Raw genomic sequence first — 24,038 nt, 5'->3', positions numbered from 1 at the left:
CATGAAATTCCTTTTGGGGAAAAACCAATTCCTCCTGTGTTAATTCGTTGTGATAGCACTGTTGCTATTGGTAGAGTGAACAATCATTTTTATAATGGTAAATCCAGACCTATTAGAAGGAAACACAGTAATGTGAGATCCTATTTGAGTAATGGCATCATAACTGTGAATTATGTAAGATCTTGTGATAATCTTGCGGATCCGTTAACCAAGGCCTTGGCGAGAGATAGGGTCTGGAATACATCGAGGGGGATGGGTTTGAAGCCTATAAAATCAAAAACCATGTATGAGGATACCCAACCTAGGGACCAGAGATCCTGTAACTAGGTTCAATGGGAAGAACGAATCATATGGTGGTTGTAAAAATGCACTCTTTAATATTTTGTTATCCATCCCTATGATGTAAGTGCATTTGTCCTGTAATGTTGGAGGGTTGAGTTTTTATACTCTTAATGAAATTCTGTAGCTCTTGTTGAGTGGGGTGTGTAAATTACAGGAACAACCTTTACAGATTTCACCTATGTGAGCATGAAAGTGGGGCCGCTTTCTATGTGAACAAGGCTTATTCTCAAATATGCTCATGAAAACTGGGATTAGCACAAGGCCGTAATGTGCTGGCTGTTAAAGCTCATGTCAACACCTGGATTATTATGTGTGAGCAGTAATACTTTATTTCCCCTAAGCAGTCATAGTTCAAGTCTGAGACCACTACTGACTCTGGAGTAGAGGTTGCTGTTTCACTAATGAAGGTTCAATGCAGAGCACACCTTCATGATGCATACTAGTCTATCTTTGTTTGGTAATCTCTTTTATCCTTGTTGATATTAAAATGAGTGGGGGATTGTTGGACCATTTTAATATCTTATATTTATTTATTGGTTTATCTTTTTCATAAATGGGGTTTTATTACTTTGGTAACCTCTTGGTCATAAATGGAGGTTAAATAGAATTCATGAACCTGGTTAATGGTCATTATTTTGGTGTAACCATTTTCTTGTTTAATGGTCATTATTTTGGTGTAACCATTTTCTTGTTTAATGGTTATTATTTTTGGTGTAACTGTAAGGTCCTTATAGCCTATATATAGTCTACTCTTTTCTATCTATAGAGATCAACTATTCTATACAAGAGAGATTACTAGCAAAGAAGGGTGTTTTATTGGTGGAGCTTTGGGTTCACTATCTTGTGCAGAGTTGGCCTGAACCATACGACAAGTGGTCGGGCTGTTGTATCCTGGAGGGGACAAGTCATAGTATTGTGACTGCTGCATCGGTATTTGGATTCTTCCTACCGCAGTGGGCTTGATCTCCTTAAAGAAAACGAGATATCCGTGCCTCAGCCTGATCTATTTGTATCTCATTTTCTTTGCATCATTTATCAATAATATTGTTTAGTTTCTGGTATTTTCTCCAACAGGATGAAAAGGTAGTTGTCAAAGATATTACACTTTGCATTCATGTTGTCTATTGTTCTATGAAAGTCCCCTTAGTTTGCATTCATTTATTGCTTATGGCATTCCAAATGACTGTTATGCAAATGGTCTCTAGTTGGGTTATAACTAGTGTGCATTATATATCACTCTCAACTAGATGTCAGGAAAGGCAAGGAAATTTTGAAACCTATGATTTCCTACCGATCCCAGGTTAGGAAGTTCTGGACTTCGATTTCTTCTGACCAGCATCTCAGTGACCAACTTGAGCAACAAGATACCATTCAGTTATGCATGTATTCAAGTACATAGATCTCATTTGTCATGTAGAGCTGTGGAAGGCCGTGGAGTCTGCAGATATAAAAAATCTATTGTTTCTAACACTTTTTAAGTGCTCCATTGTGAATGATTTTGGTCTTGGAACTGGTCGACGGGATTTATGCTTGATTTAGCTTGTGTGGATGCATCTGAGAGCCAAACTTTAGGGATACAGCAACCAAGCCATGATCAAATGGAAATTCCTTGATATCACATTCAAATTACTATGCTTGATTTAGCTTGTGTGGATGCATTCGACAGCCAAACTTTGGGGATACAGCAACCAAAGCCATGATCAAATGGAAATTCCTTGACATCACATTCAAATTATACCCAGTTTAGTCCCCATTCCTTGATATCACATTCAAGACCCTAAAATTGTCCAACAGCAAGCAGCCTCAATAGTATTCTAATTTGTGTGGTCCTGTTAGAGGTTAATGGAATTCAAAACTTAATAGTTTACAAGTTCCAGTATCCTTTATTCTATTATGCTACAAATTCATGGTACCTATATGTTGGCATGGTAAGAAATGGATAATTGAATGAGTTGGCTTGGAATGGCCTTTTTTTTTGGTCAGGGGAGGGGGAGGGGGAGGGGAAGGGAAAAGGAAAAGGAAGGGGTTTCTAGTGCTCGAACTCGGGTACCGAGCTTGGCTAATCCCTAGGGGTCTGATGCTTCTCCACTGCACCAATGGCCCTTGCTCTCCTGTAATGGCTAAAGGTCAAGGGAGTATCACCAATTTATCCAAAAACTGCAATGGTCTAAGGTCAAGGGACTCTCACCAATTTATCCCAATAAAGAGGAAGACTTTCTCTAACTTGAAGCATCTAATATCTGCTGGACGGAAATGGTTGAGTATACAGTCAATTTTTACCCTGTTTGACAAGAATTATATTTCTGCTCAATCATTTGTGCATTGTCTTACTGTTTTATGTGAGAGGGTTAGTTTTAAAGGCTTAAATTGCATCCATGGCAGCAACTAATAAGTTGGGATCTGTTGACAATGTTGCAGACAAGTGCTTCCTTAAAATTCACTGTTTTGAACCCCAAAGGACGCATCTGGACCATGATAGCTGGTGGTGGTGCAAGTGTTATTTATGCTGATACTGTGAGTTTCTTAATATACCATTCATGTGATTCATAGCTTACAATTCAGCTGGACTATTTTGTTGCTTGTTTACTTTTTATCCCATCTGTTTATTGTAAATGAGCGTATGTGGCGCTTATTTTCCCATAATCCCTTTGTCCCTCTTAGTTTCTTGGATGCCTTGTATGTGGGTTTCTTTTTCTCATTTAGGTTGGAGACTTGGGTTATGCATCAGAACTTGGGAATTATGCAGAGTATAGTGGTGCTCCTAATGAGGAAGAGGTGTTGCAATATGCTAGGGTTGTCATTGATGTAAGAGCTTGTCAATATTTCTTGCATTTGAGGCTTTTCTTTTCATTTCTTGATGTAATTTACATATCCACCGTTACCGGTAGCATCTAACATTCCCTTGATTTTGCAGTGTGCCACTGCAAATCCTGATGGTCGTAAAAGGGTTCTTCTCATAGGAGGTGGCATAGCTAATTTCACTGATGTTGCTGTTACTTTTAATGGAATTATTAGAGCACTAAGGGAGAAGGTAGAGACATTTTGCTTCTTTTATAAAAGCAACTTGATAATCTAATTTCACTTTTATATGCTCACATATACCTCTTCTGTGACTTTAGGAATCCAAGCTAAAAGCAGCGAGAATGCATATTTATGTGAGAAGCGGTGGTCCAAACTATCAGACTGGTTTGGCAAAGATGCGTGCCCTGGGTGAGGAACTAGGGGTTCCTCTGGAGGTATGAGATAAGATCTCGGCTATATCTTTATCACATATTACAAACAGCTCTAATCAGTCGTACTCAAAAATCATATTTAACCGATTTGAATATTTCAACAACAAAAAAAGAAAACTAAATATAATGTTTGGGCTGCATGTCACAACATTTCAACTTCAAGTTTGATATTGCAGTCTGTCTGGCAGCCTTCGCTTCTTGATCAATTGATTATTTTTAAACTTCTGTTTTACTATTTAAATTTTGACTGTGAGAAAACTCTAATGCAGGTTTTTGGGACTGAGGCAACAATGACTGGAATATGCAAGCAAGCAATTGAGTGCATCATGTCTGAGGCATAAGATCCCATCTTAATTTGAATTTTTGTATATGTGCAAGAGTCTTTTTAACATGTTTGTGAAGAGAGTGAGTTATTTATCGAAGTTTCGTAAGGGGAGACTGGGATTGGATTGTTTTAATGTATAATGTATAAGTTCTGAAAACAGTTACTGCTGCAAACCTGCTTGCCTTGTATTTCATCAACTTATATATATTAGCGACCTTGAAAGGTCTGGTTTAATTTTCCTGTCCGGCTAGCTTTCCCATTCCTCTCTGTTTTATATATTATAGATTTCTCTATACAAACTATTTGACATATGACATATTTCTTTGATATTCTAAGATAAGAAGCATGAATAAGTGCATGCTCTATTTCAATTTCTTTTGGCATATTTTGTTGCCTATTGAGGGAGAAATGTGTCAATGAAGAAAAAAGGCGTGTCTGTTGTCAGTTGATGTGTTCACAGACTGAAAAAAAAATGAAGAGCTTCTAGCATGACCAATTTTTCTTTTTCTTTCGGTTTGTCTGAGAGTCTTTCCAAACTCAATTTGAAGTGAGAGAAATTAATCTGAGTCCCGTATTTAGATGATGATAATAAAATTTCTGTTACAAGTGTTCCCTTCCTAAACCCTTACAAAGTCTTTACCAAACCTTCCTCCTCTTTCACTAAAACCATCCGTCAAGTCTTCTCGGGCCTCATGCCTATCCAAACTCAGCTTGAAGTGTAGCCCGATCCCGAGTTCACCTCGCAGAGAAGTTTACTTTTCAGAGTCGTAGTCAGACACACAAAAGCAGATATCATTGTTGTGTGGGTTTGATTTGATAAGATGAAGCAATTGAACCGTCAAGAAACAGATGTCCTCTGTAAGGAGGGAAGGTTTTGCTAATTTTCAATTCAAGAATTAACATCTGCAAGACCAACAAGCTGGGAATGGATTCTTGTTTGTCATCTGACAATGGGAAGTCCTACTGAAAAGCAAAGGATAAACCCCCTGAAAGTCTTTTGGAATTTAAGGTTTTCCTTAGTCCTTATAAATGCAAAACTCCATTGGTTCATTGTTTTTATATCTGTATCTACACAATTCAGTGGTGAATATTTATATATTTCTTGCCATGTCAGATCTTATCTTTGATGACCAAGATGGTATGACCCCTCTCTCTCTCTCTCCAATTGGAAAAATTGCGTGCACGTAACGGTGCAAAGAAACATCAATGTGTGATCTGGAATCAATTTAGATGTGATTCCATCACACTCATAATGAATTTAGACTAGACCTTATTTTTCTATGCACTTATTATTTTATTGTTATTATTATTTTGTGTGTGCATGTAAAAAAACCCTGTCCAAACATTGATTTTCCCCGTCAGAAAAGTTTTATCGATTTTTTTGCTCAACCCCTTACGAGCCAACAAACGGGGCTATTGAACCGGGCTCTAACATCTAGGCCCAGGTCAATCCCAACCCTTATTCAGGCTAGCCGTCTAAAGTATGAGCTTAGACCAAGTAAAAACCCATTGGGCCTAGGTCAAGCCAAGGTTTGGGTTCTTTGACTTCCGCGGGATTCAAATCTACAACCTCTTGGGTGGTAAGCCCTATGGTTGCCTTCTCTTCCCACTAAGCCAAATCCCTTAGGCTGTGTTTGTTTCAAGGATTTGGGTAGAGATTTGAAAAGAAAAAAGGAAAAGGTGCGTGAAACTAGATGAAATGTAAGTATATTTTTTCACATTTCACCTATATTTGACCTTTTTTCTTTCCAAATCCCTCTCTAAATCCTTGAACCGAACACAGCCTTAGAGTTAGCACTTGCTGGACTTCTAACCACTGCCCCAATGTAAAACTACGTTGTGAACTAATTGGACAGCTGACAAAACGGCTACAGACCTCACAAATTGATGGAACGCCCACACTTAATATTTAGCTGCTTATAATGATTTCAGCTTAGTTTTACATCTTACCATCACGATTATTCATGTTGTCACCATCATCATCGTCATTTTTGTTATTGCAGTGGTTTCAAGATCAACTTCAGATGCACCACCTGCTCACTACATGATTAAAATCCAACTATTTTCATTGCTAACAACCAATAACATAGAAAGATACGACTCCGGTGATTTCGAAGCTGGAGGCTACAAATGGTTACATTTCTTCATCTCCTAAAAATGTTACGCCTTTTGTTTTGGTGAACATAAATTTTATTGGTTTGTTTGTAGGAAATTGGCTCTCTACCCAAGTGGAAACAAGAGCAAGGGTATCAAAGATCACCTCTCTCTTTACTTGGTGATGGCAGAAGGAAGTCCAGTGCATCCCGGTTGGGAGGTCCAAGCTGTTTTCCGATTGTTTGTGCTTAATCAAAACAAGGACACCTACTTAGTACTTGAAGGTATCTTGTCAAATTTAGTACTATATTTTGCAATTTTTTTTCTTATTCCCTTTGTTTACAAGCCAATGTTGGCTCTGAAAAGAATTCTCAATTTTAATATAACATTGACTGAGTTCAAATTAACATCATGGTTTGATGTGCGCTGCTTACTAATCAAGTCATTAATTATGTTTTCTTAGATACACCGGGGAAGGGAAAACGTTTTCATAGAATGAAGTTGGAATGGGGATTCGATCAATTCATCCCTCTTAAAACATTCAACAATCCCTCCAATGGATATCTTGTAAACGACACCTGTGTCTTTGGGGCAGAGGTCTTTGTGTGCAAGGAACAAAATACAGGGAAAGGGGAGTGTTTGTCAATGGTGAAGGATGCAATTACTTACAAGAACACTTGGAAGATTGATAATTTCTCAAGGTTGGATAAGGAGTGTTATGACTCAAAGGCATTCAGTGCTGGAGATCTCCAATGGTAAACTCAAATATGCTTTTTGATGTCACTTATATCTTGTTTAAGAGGTTTTTGGTTGAGTTATGTACTCACTGTGTCGTGTGAATGTGTTTATTCAGATCAAACATCTTCCAAAATGTTATTAAAAAGAAAAAGAAGAAGAAAGAGAACACTAATCCTACATATTCAGAAAAATACCCATAATGTAGTGTAGCAGCACTACATTCATCCTGTTGTGAAGTGCATGTTCCATCCAAAATGAATGCAGTACTGTGCACATCATGCTGAACATTTTTATGAGATCTTTTGTAGTATTGTTTTTAAAAAATGAAATGTTATATATTTCACTTGCTTCCTCCATACCTGTGCAAGTTTAAAGTAATGATCAGCTCGTTATAAAATTTACTAACACGACCACTGTGTTCACGATGAAAAGCTATGCATCATCATACATTAGAGTCCCGTTGGATTTGATTACAATCAATAGAAACAAAACAATGATTACTCTGTGACTTGTTTGTTTGTTGGTTGGTGCAGGAAGATACAGCTATATCCCAAGGGAAAAGGCAGTGGAATGGGTACCCATTCATCTCTGTATCTAACTTTGGCTGAACCTTCAACTCTTCCTTTTGGTTCTAAAATATTTGCAGATGTTGCACTGCGCATACTAGACCAGATGAAAGCCAAGCATCACTCTGGTAAAGGTAAACATTAGTTAATGAGGCGGGAGAACTTATCTCGAGAAGGATATATTAGTCATTTTGCAACGGAAATCTTATTTTAGGAATCATTTGCACATTAGTTTTAAGGTCATAATCAAATATAAGATTCTTTTTTTAAATGTTTAGCGTAAGAAAACATTTTTCACTAAAACAAATGGAGCATTGTACTCATTCATCATGAGGCACTATATGGCTGGGTCAAGTATTTTTTGTAAATCTGGCAAACATGGTTTATTCACAGTTGTGTGTGCGCTTCTCTAATGAGCTCAAATATTTTTTATCTGGTATGATTGCAGCAAATTACTGGTTCAGCTCAACAAGACAGGAGTGTGGAGGGGATAGATTTATTACACTGGGTCATTTCAATCAGCCAAACACTGGTTTTTTGGTGAAGGACAGTTGCTGGGTTGAAGCAGAGATCACTATCCACGGGATGGCTAATCTAATGTAAACAAGGGCTTCGCCATACTCAGTTTGGGGGTGTAAATTTAAACACACGTGTCCATTCTTAATCGGAGAATTTGTATGATCTTGTTTCACCAAAAATTCTACTTGTAAGATAAAGAAAAACAAAAACGTTCTATATATCTAAGCTTCTTAACTCCACCAACTCAATTGGTTCGCAATGTGATATATTTCTTGAATTAATATTCAGTAATGCTACATGCACAGAAAATTAATATATGGCTCAAATTTATAGTGAGTGTGCACAGAATCGCTATAATAATATAGTTCCATTTTCCCTTATTATGGCTTGGAATGGACTGAAGAGTGGGGGAGGGGGCTGGCAGTGCAACCGCCACCCCAAAGTTCTGAGAAAATTCTATAATGCTGAATTTGGTTAAAGGATTTGGGAAGAAATTTGAAAAAGGAAAGGAAAAAAGTAAATGAAATGTGAATACATTTTTCCATTCTAAATCTCCCAACCAAATACAGATTATGAATAAACCATGTTTGCCAAGATATTTTCTTAGTTGTAGTGTGAAACTCATGATTACTCATGTAAAGAAAATCAATTTAGGGATTTTTTTTTAATATAAAAAAATACTAGTGAAACAATCAACTATAATTTAGATCTCGAACTTAGCCTTCATTTTCAAGTTTCAATTTTCACTCTTCCACTCCAGTTCTCTCTCTTTCTCTCTCTCTCTCTCTCTCTCTCTCTCTCTCTCTCTCTCTCTCTTATTTTTCTTGATTTTGTTTGTTTCTCCCTCTTATCTTCTTGTTCATTTTTTTCAATATTTCAATATATATATATTTTTTCATATTATCTCAAAATTTCTTCTTTTAGTTCAATTCTTCATCTTCCTCTTATGTCTCTGTTTTGATTCTCACTCTCTTCCATCATTATCATCGTCATCAGTTTTTCAAGAATTGATGATACCTGTAAAAGCTAAACATCCAGTTTAAGAAAGATATAATAGCATTACTTGTACTTTAACTCTGGTTTAGATGCTAGGATTTACTAAAGTTGTGTTTGATTGGAAGATTTGAAAAGAGATTTAGAAACAGAAAAAGAAAAACTATGTGAAATTAGAAAAAATGTGAAGGTAGACCTATTTTATTCACATTTTATTTGTTTATTTATTTTTCTTTTTCAAATTTCTTTCTAAATTTTCTAATCAAACACAGTGTAAAAGTCATCAAAAAATTGAAGATATTTACAAATTTACAAATAGATTATAAAAATGCTTGGACATCCAAAGTTGGGGACCCCATGACCCTCAAAATAATGTGGATCAATTATGTGTTTTTATTTATTTATTTATTTTTTCTTTCAGTCTTGAACGAATCATAAGTGAGAGAGGATTGTGAGGGTTATAATTTTTGGAGGTATGTAGCATTATTGAATAAATTATATCCTATAGCTTTAAGTAAAATGATAGTGTTGCCTGGTGGGATTGGTATTCACCCATCACCCAAGTATCTTGGCCAATATTCGCTTGGATTTTACCCAACATGCCATTTAATTTTAGAGGAATTAGATTAAACTTCTTTTTTTTTTTTTTTTTTTTTGCCGAATTAAGCATAATCAAATTAAATAGTTGTTGTTCGCTAAAACCACTTGGACTGTATATATTTGTTTGGAATTTGTCGGTTCCATTTTTGAAGTTTCTTTGTTCTAGTATTACATATATGTGGTATTTAATATTTTCACTATAATTATAATTATGTTTCTTTGTTTTGGTATTGAACTTAATTATGTTGCTTTTTGGCTCATTATCCATTTCTAAATTAATTTTTATATTGATGTATTTCCTGTTTCCCAGTGGACTAGGACTAGGATTAAGATTGGGTTTTGGCAACTAATCCAATTCGTTGTAGGTTTGAATTTGATAATTTGGGTCAAACGTTTTCTACTAATATAAATATAGGGTTATGGGTTGTTTTCATAGTAGTATGCATGTTAATAACAGTGTCAAATAAAATCTCTCAAGTGACTTTTGTGAGACCATGAAATATCCTCTCACATCGATGGTGTGGAGATCCAACGAAGAGAAGAGCTTCACCCCTGTAGATCTGCAATGAGGAACACAGTCGGTGCCACCCAACCGGGGTTGCCGGCCGGGAGTACTCCGATGATGAAGTTAGTCCTTGAATCAATAAATAGTATATACATCTATTAGAAGGGGTGTGTGTTTTGTGTAGAGAGAACAGACATACCTCTCACTTGGGATGCCCCCCCCCTTATATAGATGGGGGGGTGTGATATTTGTTTAGGCTAGACCCACTGTGGGCTTTGTTTGGGTTAGGCCCAATAAGCTAGTACCTATATTTTTCTGGCTCCCACAATTGCCCCAAAACTTTCATTGTCTTCGGTAGAAGGAATGAGAGTTTTTATTGCCGAGTTATACTGTTCAAATAGATGTTAGGTCATTTGACAAAGAATACATTTGATAAATGAATAAAATGTATGAATGAATGACTGCATGTATGCTTAAACGTATGTGTAAATATACGTATGTCTTGAATGTATGTATAAATGTATGCATGTCTTGAATGTATGTATAAATGTATGTATGTCTTGAATGTATGTATAAATGTATGTAAGTCGATCATAGGATGAGGGGGGGTGAACTAAAACCCAGAAAGGAATACAAATAAATCATAACGATAGGCCGTGGTATTCTAACCCCCAGGCATGGGTGTAAGCCACAGTATTCTAACCCCCGGGCATGGGTGTAGGCCGCAACATTCTAACCCCCGGGCATGGGTGTAGACCGCAACATTCTAACCCCCGGGCATGGGTGTCGTATTTTGTCAAGTGCAAAGATTGCTTCCAAATATGGACTTTCATGCCAAGCTAGAAATATTTCTATAAGCCGAACACGGAAATGATTACCTGAACCAAATAAGATAGATTAAATAAGGTAGATATATCAGTCAAAAATTGGACCACGATATTATTACCCCCGGGTGAGGGTGTAGACCTGCGGTATTATAACCCCGGTCAAGGGTGTAGGCCTTTACTAACGGCGCTTTGTGCTGAGTGCGAAGGTTGCGCTGTATTCGGAGACTTTTGTTGATTTTAAGTGGCAACTAAGTGCCAATATGGCAAGGACTTTGAATAATGTATCCTGTACCAAATAAGGTGGACGTGTTAATCACCAATAATATTGCTCCGCTTGTATGGAATTGCCAAGTAGATATTGGGCCAACTATTTAATTGCCGAGTTGCTCGGTTTGCGTTTAGTCCAAGGTAGACTTGCCCCATTGCTTTCGAATGCCAGGTGTTAGTCGGAAGGAATGTAGATTCCCATTGCCCTATGTTATAGGGAAGATTCGGCTTTGGTAAAATGACGGCGCGCAAAAATATGCAAACTAATGACTGCCAAGTGTGTGATAAATTGCCCTAAAACGGGCGCTTGCTTGAAGCTGTGTGAAAATGAGCGGAAGTTTGTAACTCAAGTAAACGTCGTTGTAATGTTTGTACCAAGTTGGCTGAGTATGCATGCATATCAAAGGTACCGAGATGATGATCGGCTAATGTGCCCCAATTGGAAAGCGAAAAATTGACTGATGTCCCAGTGGGTAAATGTTTTGTCAAATAATGTTGTTAGACGAATAAAGTTGCCGAATACTGTGGCCAATGTTGCTGCATAAAGTTTGACAATGCATAAGGTTGACAAATAATGTTGCTTAGCCGAATAGAGTTGATGCACAGCCGAATAATGATCATGCATAATGTTGCATTAATAATGGTTGAATAATCTTGCCGGGTAAAGTTGATGCACTGCCGAGTAACTAGTGTCAAAACATCGGTGTATCGTTTGGTCGGCGGCATGTCGGCATTCCTTCGGAGTTAGGTTTGCTAAGAACTTGGTTGGCAGTGGTTGCCAATTTAGTGAAGTTGAGCTTCTTGTCCAAGGTATATTTGCCCCATTGCTTTTGAATAAGATTTGTTATTCGGAAGGAATAAAATTGACTTGGGCCAAGAAGCTGAGACATTATGAAGCCGTGCCCCTGTTTGGTACCGTGGCAAAATCATTATGAAGTCGAGACAAAGTAGGGTGCTTAGTGATATCAGAATCAAATCTGCAATTTATTTGTATTTTTATTTATTTATTTAATATATATATTCATATTTATTTTGAGCAGAATTTGCAAATTCTGACTGTACGGATGGACCCAGAATGCATCAGATAGCTGGAAAGGACTATTGGATCGCTGTGATCAGACTCCTGATGGCGCAATTATAGCCAAAATGGATCTAACGGCTCAAATTAACAGGGTGTAATGCAACCGCGAAGCACATGATTATTTCTTTATATCTTGCTGGATCGTCTTCCTCAAAGAAAGAAATCATTTTCTGGGCAAACTTTTAGCGGCCCGTACGGCTTCATTTGAGCTCCGATTTTGATGCGGTTTGTTGCGTTGGACTCGTCTCAATGAGTGCTTCACGTTGGTATGGGCAAAACTTGAGTTTGATAGCTTTGCAAATTTTAGTTGTCGGAAAATGTGAGTCGTATCGCAATTTTCAGTGAACTTTGGTTTCTTCTTGGCTGCTTGGGTTGGTGGGTTTGGACTCCTTGATTTGACGCGAATCCTTTTGTATATTCAGGTGTTGATTTCGGCAAGCCGAGATGCTAGTTCTATGCCGAGATAATAAGCATGGGATTTTTGTCGGAAAGGTAGGCAAGTTAATAATGGTTAATAATTGTAGTTTTGTGCCGAGGATGTCCAATGCTGTGGAGCATGTTACCGCGTGTGGCCAAGTAGTCTTGCTGAGTAATCAATGAGCCGAATAATGTTAGCCAATTTTCCGAGATGTTTGTGCTGAAGAAGTTGTTGATGTTGAATATATAAGCCGAATAAATCATCAAATAGCTTTGGAGCATTGCCGAGCAATTGCCTATGAGTTCTCAGTATTGCCGAGTAACATGTCCGTACCGAGCGCCAAAATAATGTACCGAATAATAAATGTTATGAGCGTAATTTTTGCCGAATAAGTTATGAGCCGAGTTGATCATATGCAAGCAGTGTTTATAATGCCGATAAATTCTATTGCCGAATAAGTTGACAAATAATGTTGTGAGCCGAATAACGTAGATAATAGGGTGGGATTGTCCGATGCGGTGACATATGGGTGGCCGAGTAGTCTTGTGGCCGAGTAGGTAATGAGCCGATTAAGTCAGTAAGTTGCCAAATTAATTGTGGATATAAGTTGGTTTGTTGGTTTCCGTATATCCATAATTGTGATAGCCGAATGTAAAAGAAATTCAAGTTGAGGTTAGTGATCGGTGAAGATGGATGATCATGGACCAGCTCGAGGAGCCTGCTATTAAAATTGCACGTTGATCGAACACGATCTGACCGGTGAACTATCATTTAACGTCCCCGATTTGCCAGTTGATTGATCCCAAGCTAAAACTCGAATTCACAAAATTGGACCTCAAAAATGGATTCTACATAGCAAAAAACTAGAGGGTAAGGGTCCTCGAAATTATTGGACCATCCGATTAACTAGAATGCGATAAGATGCAACAGAGCACATTGTGCAGAGGAGCGCATGATAAATTCTTATTTCATCACTTTCATGCTTCATGTCGTGGAAGGCAGAGTTCCAGTTTTGAGCTCGTGACTTTGAGGCCTTTGTATCTCCTTCGTTTTAAGTTCGATTTTGATGCCGTTTTTTGCGTTGGACTCGTCTCAAAGAGTACTTCACATTGGTATGGTTGAAATTGGGTTTTGAGAACGCTGAAAATTGCAGTTTGTTGAAATTATGGGCTGTTGCGCAATTATCGGCAAGTGTCGGTCAATTTTTTGCTCCTATGGTTAGTGGCTTCGGGCTCCTTAAGTCGACGCGAATCCTCTGGTATTGTTAGATGTGGATTTTGGCAAACCGAGATGCTAGTTTCATGCCGAGAGAGTGGTGCCAAGATTTTGGAGCTGAATGATTTGCTGAATTTACGGAGTTTGACAAGCAATGTTGCGGAATAATCAATGTTGCGGAGTAATGCTTCTGAATTCTTGCCGAGTAAGTTGCCGAGCTAGGCTGGTTCATTTGGAAGTTTTGGAACATTTAGTCGGCATTCTTCGCTTCGGTGCCGGCAACGAATATTATTTGGGTTTGCCGAAAACTTGAGCAGTTCCTCTTAGCTTTGCCGAATAATATTTCTTTATACCTGCAAAAATTTATACAACTAGAAAGAGAGAGAGCATACGAATGTACGGTGGTGGCTTAATAAAATTCCTAGCAACACAAATTCCTAGCAATACTTTGGTCTCTTTATTTTTACAACGTGGTTGATTGGCTATTTGATGTTGCCGAATAATTTAATTGGAGTGCTAGCGCCGAACTTCGAAGGCAGAGATGAACTGGCAAGTTGATGGGCCCATGGTGGCGCCGAGTAAATAATACCATCATTTTTAGAAAACTCGATGTCGAGGTGATGAAAATTTGGGTTTGGTTTGAAGTATGAGTCGGCCCTTATAATTCCGTCAACGCCGAAGTTGTTGTATTCAACGAAGTGGAGGGGCACCATCTTGATGGGTAATTTCTTGGTGCTTTACTTGGCCAAAAACCTTGCTAATAGATGAAATAAAGACCCACTGTAATCATGAAGGTTCGCCGCGGCTAGACTGGGTTGAAGAGATGCCGAGTTGTGTCGCAACGATGGGCAACTTGAGGAGTGTAGTGATATCGAGAAAGGTGGAAGAGTTGCCGAATATGGTTTGCTAAACAACCTTTGTTGGAATACTTGTGATTCTAGTGTCAACCCGGCTGTCGGCAAGACTTCTTTACGCATGCAACTTGTTCAGTTTTGCCGAGATTTTGGTCAGCATCAAAATGAGTCGTTCCTGACAAATGAATTCTTATGTAAATATATATATATATAGAGAGAGAGAGAGAGAGAGAGAGATTGCCTCAGACTAGCACAAATTATGAAGTAAAAACCTTAAAAATTGTTTTATAATAACTCATGGCCCCGTTTATGTTAGTTTCGTCTAGAGAAAGAAAAAGTGAAAAAGTGAAGACCAATTTTGTTTTTGACATAGGTACACAGCTAAGTTAACAATCAACTGCAAACATAAACTACAAACACGTTTGGTAATTGACAAAAATGTTTAAAAAATTTTAAATATATAAAAAAGAGTGAGAAATGACAAGTAGCGGCAAGTGACGGCGGAAGACGGTGGTGGAAAGTGGTGACGGTGGGTGGTGGGTAGCTGGTGGTGGTGGCGGGTGGGTGGTGGTGGTTGGTGAGTGGGTGACGGTGGCGGGTGGTGGGTGGTAGTGAGTGGGAGGTGGTGGTGGCGGGTGGCGGATGGCGGGTGGGTGGAGGGTGGCGGGTGGTAAGTGGCCGATGGTGGGTGGCGGGTGGTGGTGATGGGTGGGTGGGTGACGGTGGCGGGTGGTGGGTGGTAGCGCGTGGGTGGTGGTGGTGGCAGGTGGGTGGCGGATGGCGGGTGGTAGTGGGTGGTGGCGGGTGGGTGGTGATGGTGGGTGGGTGGTGGTGGTGGCGGCGAGTGATGGGTGGCGGATGGCGGGCGGGTGGTGGTGGGTGGCGGGTAGGTGGTTAGTGGCCGATGGCAGGTGGTGGTGGATAGCGGGTAGGTGGCAAGTGGCGGTGATGGGTGGGTGGGTGACGGTAGCGGGTGGTGGGTGGTAGCGAGTGGATGGCGGTGGTGGGTGGGTGGTGGATGGCGGGTGGTAGTGGGTGGTGGCGGGTGGGTGGTGATGGTGGGTGGGTGATGGTGGCGAGTGATGGGTGGTAGCGAGTGAGTGGTGGTAGCGGCGGGTGGTGGTAGCAAGTGGGTGGCGGATGGCGGGTAGGTGATGGGTGGTGGTGGTGGTGGTGGGTGGGTGGGTGAGTGACGGTGGCGGGTGGTAGGTGGTAGCGAGTGGGTGGTGGTGGTGGTGGTGGGTGGTAGGTGGTGGTGGCAGGTGGGTGGTAGGTGGTGGCCGCAGGTGGGTAGCGGGTGGTAAGTAGTAGCAAGTGGGTGGTGGTGGTAGTGGGTGGTGGGTAGTGGTGGCAGGTGGGTGGCGGGTGGATAGTGGGTGATGGTAGTGGTGGTGGTGGTGGTGGCAGGTGGCTGGTGGTAGTGGGTGGCTGGTGGTGGCAGGTGGCTGGTGGTAGTGGGTGGCTGGTGGTGGCAGGTGGGTAGTGAGTGGTAGTGGCAAGTAAGTGGCGGGTGGTAGTGGCGGGCGGTGAATGGTAGTGGCAGGTGGTGGGTGGTGGCGGGTGGATGACAAGTGGGTGGTGGTGGTGGTGGTGGTGGCGAGGGGTGGCTGGTGGTGGCGAATGGGTGGCAGGTGGGTGGCGGTGGCTTGTGGTGGCTGGTGGTAGTAGGTGGGTGGTGAGTGGTGGTGGCAGGTGGTGGTGGAGGGTGGGTGGTGGGTGGTGATGGCGGAAGACGGTGGTGGAAAATGGTGACGGGTGGTGGTGATAAAAAAAAAAAAAACTGAAAACTCAAAATGGAAACACATTTTTTGTGTTTTCATTTTTTGGCCTAATTTATAAACTGAGACCACTGATTTATAAATCAAAAATTTTACCAAACAGGTTTTTATTTGAGTTTTTTAAATTTTTGTAAATATAAACAGAAAACTGAAAACGTAAGTGTTACCAAACGGCACCTAAAGTGTTGAGAAACAAAGAATAAATAGATAAATGGCAGACTACATATGAATTTGGCCGAGCAGTCCCATTTGTAATGCCGAAAAGATGTTGTCATCAAGAAAAGTATGAAATCCATTTTTAGAGACTGAAAATGTAAAAGCAGATCCACATAATATGTGCTGACATTCAGAAAATGAGATTTAGAATAACAAGAGAGTTGACAAACAACCCAATAAAGAGTTATTGTTGCTGAGTTGGTTGATAGACAAGCCAAATAAAGTGCCGAATTTAAATGAGCCTTTCAGCTTTAACAGTTTACTCCGATCTCATTTCGATCCCGCTGAGAAGATAGTGGTGCCGAATATCTTGATTAATAAACTTTTAGAGAGAGAAAGTAAAGACCCAACTGTAGATTCCATAACAATTGCTAATATAGACATATGTATATCTCAAGAATTAATTATAAAATAAACTCCTTTGAGGCAAAAACTAAATAAACAATCCTGGGGTGGATTTGGCTGAGCAACCTTTTTGATAATGCCGAAAAGAAGCCCTTACAATAGCATAATCTGAAACCCATTTTTAGAGAGAGAAAATGAAGATGCCAAAGTAAATCCAAGAGCACTATTTTATTATAACACTTTTCATCATGGTTTACCATGAAAAAAGAAAAGAGATTCCATGGAGTTTGTCAGTACACACAGTGTTGTAGAGTGTTTACTTACAATAACATGTTTGTTGTGTTCTTCGTTGATTTCATTCAGTCGTTCTCACAGACGACACCAATTGTGAGACCATGAAATATCCTCTTACATCAATGGTGTGGAGATCCAACGAAGAGAAGAGCTTTACCCCTATAGATCTGCAATGAGGAACACAGTCGGTGCCACCCAACCGGGGTTGTCGGCCAGGAGTACTCCGATGATGAAGTTAGTCCTTGAATCAGTAAATAGTATATATATCTATTAGAAGGGGTGTGTGTTTTGTGTAGAGAGAACAGACATACCTCTCACTTGGGATGCCCCCCCTTTATATAGATGGGGGGTGTGATATTTGTTTGGACTGGACCCATTGTGGGCTTTGTTTGGGTTAGGCCCAATAAGCTAGTACCTATATTTTTCTGGCTCCCATAACTTTTTATTTACTATATTGTTGGTGGCTTGATTCTTGTGTTAAAGTCGGGTGGGGGGAGAAGTCCATCCCAACTTTGGATTTAGAGAGCTACACCCCCCTCACAGTATTAATATCTACTTGTTTGGTTAGAGTTTTTCAAAAATACTTTTTAAAAAATTTTACTTTCTTATTTTTCGTATTTTTTTATTTTTATTGAATTTTTTTAATATTTTAAGTAATTTTTTTTATTGTTAGACATATCTAACATAAATATACCTAAAAAGTAAAAAAATTGTGAAAAAAACTTTTTAAAAATTCACTAAATACCAAAAATACAAAAAAATACGAGAATTCAATATATTTTTTGTAAATGGTGACTTTTAATTTATGATAGGAAATAAAAGGACTACGGAAATCATGAATAGAATTTTGACTACCAGGTATATATTCAATATCAAAATCAAAAATACTTAAAATAGATTGCCAACGGGCAAAAATATGTTTACTAGCAATATTTTGAACATCTTTTTCTAAAACATATTCAGCACTTTTATAATCAACACGTAGTAAAAAATTTTGATTTAAAATATCATCTTGAAATTTACTAATACACAAAACAATAAATAAAATTTCTTGTTTAATAGTACTATAATTTTTCTGTGCTTTATTCTAGACACCAGAATGGAAACGAACAATTTGTTCAGATGACTGAGGGGTGAGTTTCTGAAGCAGAATACCACCATAACCAATATCAGAAGCATCAGTTTGAATAATTGTGAACGAATTTTCAGCAGGAATGCCAAGACAAGGCAAAGTCTTCAGTATTTTTTTTTTTTGTATTTTTATGTATTTATTAATTTTTAAAATATTTTTTCACAAATTTTTTACTTTTTAGATACATTTAAGTAAGGTACACCTAAAAGAATAAAAAAAATGTTTAAAATGTTCAAAATATTCACTAAAAACAAAAAAAAAACACGAAAACTAAAAACTCAGTTTTTAAAAAACTTAATCCAAAAAATTCAAATCAAACACACTGTATTATTGATGATTACTGAGAATATTTGTGTTGTGTTGTGTTGTCTCATATTATTTATAGTATAGTACTTGTTATTATTATGGACGATCTTTATGCTGTATGCACCCAGACTTTCGAGTGGGCGGCGAACAGACTGTGTAGCCATCGTGATGTCTGCTCCACCTGTGTTGTCCGCCTCCATTATCTTTGCAACAACCCCCGCTGCTCTATTTGCAACTCTCCCACCCAAGGTTTTAAAAAGCAGTTGCGGTCGTCGTAACAGTGGCAGTGGCGCGGTTGCGATTGTGAGGTGTAAAGGCCGTAGCGTAACGGTTGCGGTAGCCGAAATTGTGAATTTTTTTATTTTTCGCACAATTTGAAAAAAAAACTTACCGATGCGTATATTTTTTTCTATGATCATATTTATTGGGTTTAAAATAAATATTGATCAATTTTTGTAAATTTTTAAGTATGAACCAATATATTTTATATTTTTAAATCACTACAAACTGAGTTTTTTACATTTTATTTTAATAATTAATGACTTTATATTATACAAAAAAACAATTACTAACTATTATATATAAGATAAACAATAACAAAAGTAAAAGAATAAATAAGAGCGTAAATATATATATATATATATATATATTTTAACCAAGCCAAATAGATAATGACCACACTTATTATTATTATTATTATTAAAAAATATATAGATAGATACACACGAACAAAATGGTTGAGTGATAGCTGAATAGAATAACATAAGTCATACAGCTTCAACAAATTAATAACATGTTCATCTTCCCTCTCTCTCTCTCTTGCTCCTCCATATTCTCTCTTTATTTTCCCTTTTCTCTCTATCCCTCTTCCCTCATTTTTAGTTTTTTTTTTTTGAAAGAAACAGTTCAGAACCGTTACATAACGATGTGTAACAGGCCATTACGGCTGTTATGACACTGTTACGACCGCTATGACAGCCGCTACAACCGACACACCTGTGAATCTCAATCACACTGCAAAAGGGACCGTAACAGACGGCGGTAACCACCACAACCGTTACATAACGGCGTTACGTAACGGTTGCGGCCGTTTTTAAAACCTTGCTCTCACCCCTCTCATCTTCGTCACCTGGGTACCTACCTTCCTACCCACGTCCTACTTAATACTACTACTAATACTACTATACTAGAACCTTTTTCTTCTTCATCTTCTTCTTTTCATACTTTTGCATCTATGTATCTCTCTCTGTACTCTTGTTATGTCAAAAAAAATCTTGTGCACGCATTATTACTAGTGGGTGTAAATGTGATTTATTTGATGAATGAATAAGATGGGTTGAATTTATAAAAGCTGCTAGTAGTTATCACCAATTAACAATGTGGGCATTATAAGGGGAAAAAAAGTGTGACAGAGCATCAAAACTATTTTAAGTTGTGTGCATTTTATATAATAGAATAGATTATAAATTTAGCACGGGATTTTTCCAATATCCATTTTTCTGTACTTTGAGATTCTTTGTATTTCAAAAATTTTAATACATGGTATCTTTGAAATTGCATTTGAGTACAAGTAAACAAAAGATTTTAGGTAGAGAAGATTCTTTTCTTGGCCTACACATATTAACTAGTACTCACAATAAAGCCCAGTTTCTTTAATTTTGTTTTGTTATGATTGATTTGATCTGATTTATTTATTTTTCTTTTGTACAGGCTTTGGGAGAGTATGCAAGAATGATAAGTGACTTCTCAATATTGCCTACCAATCCAAATTTGGGTCGGGTCGGGTCGTACTGGTACTTGGAACACCTAGATGCCTATTTTGACGACTCAGACCACTACAGGATGATCAAAGCAATGTGTAGTTGTCTCTCACGTAATGTCTGTGACAAGATAGACCATAGCAACTGCAGACCAAAAGCAGCCCATGACAAGTTTAAGAGCCTTGTTCAGCTCGAAAGTCATTTGTTTCACAAGCATAGACTGTTCATGTGCCCTCTCTGTTTGGAAAGAAAAAAGGTATACTATCATATTTTGTAAGTGAATCATTTTCAATTACTTTAGATGATCCCCATCCTCTTAGGGTCTGTTTAGTGTAAGAATTTTCTTTTATTAAACATTTACATAGATATATGGCATCTCATGATTGTTGTTGTTGCTGTTGTGATTACATTATCATACTGAGCAGTGATCGATGCCATGGATATGCAGGTATTTATTAGTGAACAGAAACTATACACTAGAGCGCAATTGAATATACAAGTGGACACAGGTGACTTCGAAGCAGATAGGGGTGACCTCTTTGAAAGAGGTGGTTTCATTGGGCATCATAAGTGTGAGTTCTGCAAGAAGGCATTTTATGGGAACAGTGAGTTATGTTCGCACATGTCAATGGAACACTATAGATAGATGTCATTTGTGTTCGAGGTATGCACTATTTTCTCTGTTTTTTAAGCCAAACAAAGCGTTATTTATGTACTCTTAGTTCTTCAATTCAATACAAGTGTATTTAATTACTACGACTATATTTCTACCAATGCAGGGAGGATCCAGAACAATGCCAGCAGTACAAGGATTATGATGATTTAGAGGTAATTTTATGACTTAGTTTTTTTTTTTTCCCTTCTCGTTTCCAAATGTTAATATCACAAAGAATCATCTTGTATGTTAACATCTTTTATCTTATATCACAGAAGCATTTTGATGAACGCCATTTCCTTTGCGAGGAAGGAGACTGTTGTGCCAAAAAATTCATCGTCTTCTCGTCTGAATGCAAACTGAAGGTAACTACATGAGATCGCAATATGTTATCAGCTTATGAACTGAATTTCAGCCATTTGGTTATTTATATTTATTTTTCGATTTTTTGAATTATTTGTCTCATTTTGTGTTTCAGAAACATGATAAAAAAAGATCATGGAGGTCTCATGTCACAGATTACAATTGATTCTAAGGTATGTGATGGGTCTACTAATGATGCAATGGCAATACTTGCACCCCAGTTTTCGCCTGCAGCTTTTTTTCTTAGCATCAACCATCATCTACTTATCCAAGTCCTGGTTCTTCACAGTCAGTGTCTTCACCAAATTGTGTTGCATCATCGTCTACATGTCATAATAATTCAGCCATGCCTATCAGACCAATACAATCCAGTTACACAAGTTTAGTTCAAGCAAGACCAGCCACATCCACAAGTTCTTCATGCAGCACAAGTAGTCCTTTGTCTGCTCCAACAAGCTCTTCCCACCACAACACAGTTTGCTCTGTGCCAAAAAACAAAAATTTTCTTCTTCTCCTACTTTTGCTTCTGTTTTTGCAACACAAAAGCATGAGTTGCAAGACCTTCAGGCTGCAAACAAGTCTTTGGTGGATATGATTGGTGTTGCATTAGAGTAAAATGAGGAGAAATACGGGGCTTTCAACTGCATAACTGCAGGGTTTCGTGAGGGTGTCACTTCAGCAGCGGAATATTTGGGGTATGTAGGGCAATTTGGGCTTTCACATCTGGTCTCAGAACCGGCTAGAGTCTGTCCTGATTTATTGAAGCAAAAAGAACTTCCGGACACTTATAATTACAATGCCAATTTCAGGCCTCTGCCCTCCAAAGAGAGAAATACTTCTTCCAGGAAAGGTAAAGAGAAGTGCGAAGCTGTTGCTGCTGCTGATGATGAGGAGGAGGAGGAGGAGAGAGATTCAAAGTCTCAAGTAGTAGTAGCAGGAGGGTGCAGCAGCAGCTCTAGTAGTGACGTGGAAGGAAATCAGAGAAAAAGGAAAACAACAACAAAGATAATTCGATTTGGGGACGGTTCAATGGGTGCGCTGTTAGACCTTAAACATTCAGGTGAAGATGTTGACCTTATTGCTGGGAAGACACTACTACTTCGCGGTGTTTGGAGGCAAGGGGGAGGGCAGAGGTTGGTTGCAATGACTCAAGTGGTACAGTAACAACAATCAAACCCTCCATCACGACATATATTTTTTTAAAGTATATGGTATTATTGTTCGTAGTTAAAGCTTCAAGGCTTTAAAATTCTTCTTCTTGTTGTTGTTGTGGATTGGATTCTTCCTAAATCCTGACACTTTTCCATGCTTGCTTATGCTGTCTGTGATGTCCTGTAACTGTAAGAGATTACGAGCAGGGTCAAGTGAGGCTTTTAGCATTGGATGTCCTTTTTCTTTCATGTCTTTTCATTAATAGCAAGATTTAAATTCACAACTGACAATCTAAATGCTAGCATCTTCTAATGACTCGCTGTTGGAATTTTCTTGCATATTGTCAATGTCAGAAAACAACAAAATTATCATATTAGACAAAGAGACTACTATATATCACTTAAATATTTTATCAAAATTATTTATTTATCCTTATCTAGTTTCTCATGTGACAGGATGAGAAGTTCTATTATTTTTTAAATATGATGGACTTCGTACATACATAGTATGTATTATATGCAGTGGCGGACCCAGAAATTATGTCTCGCTGGGCCAAGGTGATTGTGTTAAAAAAAAATAATAATAATTTGTTGTTACATTACTAATAGAGAGTAATTTCTTATATTTATGATAAAAAAATAAATAAATCTATATATATATATATATATATTTTGTTTCATTATAATATTTTCTAAATTCACTACAACATTTTCTTAGTTTAGTGACATTTGAAAGTGGCACAAAACTATTCTTCTAATGATATTTTTTGGTCTTGTGGCATTTTGAACAAGTGCCACTTCTATCAGTGTCACGGTAGATACGAGTGCCATGGTAGATACTTGCAAGTGTCACTGCACCATTATGGCTAAAAACTTTCAATGACATTTTAATGTCATGGTAGATATTATTTGTGTCACTATCAAGCGCCATTAAAAAAAGAGTTAGTGACACTTATAAGTGTCATTACACCATCAAGACTAAAACCTTTCAGTGACACTTTAATGTCATGGTAGGCATTATTCGTGACATTATCAAGTGCCATTCGTGACGATAATTCATTGTAGAATAATTTGATCCGCTCTTGCAGAGACTCGAACCGCCAACCTCCCGCACCATAAACCTTATACACCACATTCTTCCCACTACACCTCTATAGCACCATATGATTATATATGCAACATATATTATTTATATATTACATACATCTATATTAATATAAAAGTATATGTATAAACATAATTATTTTATTGAACATAATTTATGTAAAATAAACTATTTACTAGTAAAATAAAAAAGACCAATTTTGGCGACTAAAAATATTTTTTGGTCGCCAATTCTATACTTTTGGCTACTAATAATTTTTTAGTTGCTAAAAAACTTAACTTTTGCCGACCAAAATCGGATTTGGTCACCGAAGATGTACTTTCAGCTACCAAAATTTTGGTCGCCAAAAAATTTAA

The 24,038-nt window shown here is 38.1% G+C and overlaps 3 protein-coding genes across 3 annotated transcripts; all 3 read left to right on the top strand.

Annotated features, from left to right (window-relative positions):
• The first annotated feature begins 1,536 nt into the window (after positions 1–1,536).
• On the top strand, positions 1,537–4,144 carry LOC114270650 (ATP-citrate synthase alpha chain protein 2-like). The gene is made up of 6 exons (XM_028212201.2): positions 1,537–1,642; positions 2,761–2,856; positions 3,046–3,147; positions 3,257–3,373; positions 3,462–3,578; positions 3,845–4,144. Exons 1-6 carry the CDS (start codon positions 1,622–1,624, stop codon positions 3,914–3,916), a joined length of 525 nt encoding a protein of 174 aa, XP_028068002.1. The 5' UTR covers positions 1,537–1,621; the 3' UTR covers positions 3,917–4,144.
• Positions 4,145–4,938: 794 nt separating this feature from the next.
• On the top strand, positions 4,939–8,065 carry LOC114270649 (TRAF-like family protein). The gene is made up of 6 exons (XM_028212199.2): positions 4,939–5,038; positions 5,904–6,033; positions 6,109–6,278; positions 6,458–6,749; positions 7,266–7,432; positions 7,747–8,065. The coding sequence occupies exons 1-6, from the start codon at positions 5,008–5,010 to the stop codon at positions 7,899–7,901; spliced, it is 945 nt and encodes a 314-aa protein (XP_028068000.1). The 5' UTR covers positions 4,939–5,007; the 3' UTR covers positions 7,902–8,065.
• A 12,758-nt stretch (positions 8,066–20,823) lies between these two features.
• LOC114270709 (E3 ubiquitin-protein ligase hel2-like) lies at positions 20,824–22,874 on the top strand. Its single transcript, XM_082876996.1, has 5 exons — positions 20,824–21,072; positions 21,188–21,236; positions 21,339–21,428; positions 21,542–21,599; positions 21,716–22,874. Exons 1-4 carry the CDS (start codon positions 21,005–21,007, stop codon positions 21,590–21,592), a joined length of 258 nt encoding a protein of 85 aa, XP_082733122.1. The 5' UTR covers positions 20,824–21,004; the 3' UTR covers positions 21,593–21,599; positions 21,716–22,874.
• Positions 22,875–24,038: the final 1,164 nt, after the last annotated feature.

The sequence above is a fragment of the Camellia sinensis genome, chromosome 7 (assembly GCF_055761805.1).
Source record: "Camellia sinensis isolate YWXY chromosome 7, ASM5576180v1, whole genome shotgun sequence".
Lineage (NCBI taxonomy): Eukaryota > Viridiplantae > Streptophyta > Magnoliopsida > Ericales > Theaceae > Camellia > Camellia sinensis.
This window is presented reverse-complemented; position numbering and strand designations above follow the sequence as displayed.

Coding starts and splice junctions, on each gene's coding strand:
- LOC114270650 (XM_028212201.2), top strand. CDS start 1,622: ATGATTTCCTACCGATCCCAG. Junction 1,643..2,760: donor TGATTTCCTACCGATCCCAG/GTTAGGAAGTTC, acceptor ACAATGTTGCAG/ACAAGTGCTTCCTTAAAATT. Junction 3,374..3,461: donor TTAGAGCACTAAGGGAGAAG/GTAGAGACATTT, acceptor CTGTGACTTTAG/GAATCCAAGCTAAAAGCAGC.
- LOC114270649 (XM_028212199.2), top strand. CDS start 5,008: ATGTCAGATCTTATCTTTGATGACCAAGATG. Junction 5,039..5,903: donor TATCTTTGATGACCAAGATG/GTATGACCCCTC, acceptor TTGTTATTGCAG/TGGTTTCAAGATCAACTTCA. Junction 6,279..6,457: donor CACCTACTTAGTACTTGAAG/GTATCTTGTCAA, acceptor ATGTTTTCTTAG/ATACACCGGGGAAGGGAAAA.
- LOC114270709 (XM_082876996.1), top strand. CDS start 21,005: ATGGGAACAGTGAGTTATGTTCGCACATGTCAATGGAACACTATAGAT. Junction 21,237..21,338: donor AGGATTATGATGATTTAGAG/GTAATTTTATGA, acceptor CTTATATCACAG/AAGCATTTTGATGAACGCCA. Junction 21,429..21,541: donor CGTCTGAATGCAAACTGAAG/GTAACTACATGA, acceptor TTTGTGTTTCAG/AAACATGATAAAAAAAGATC.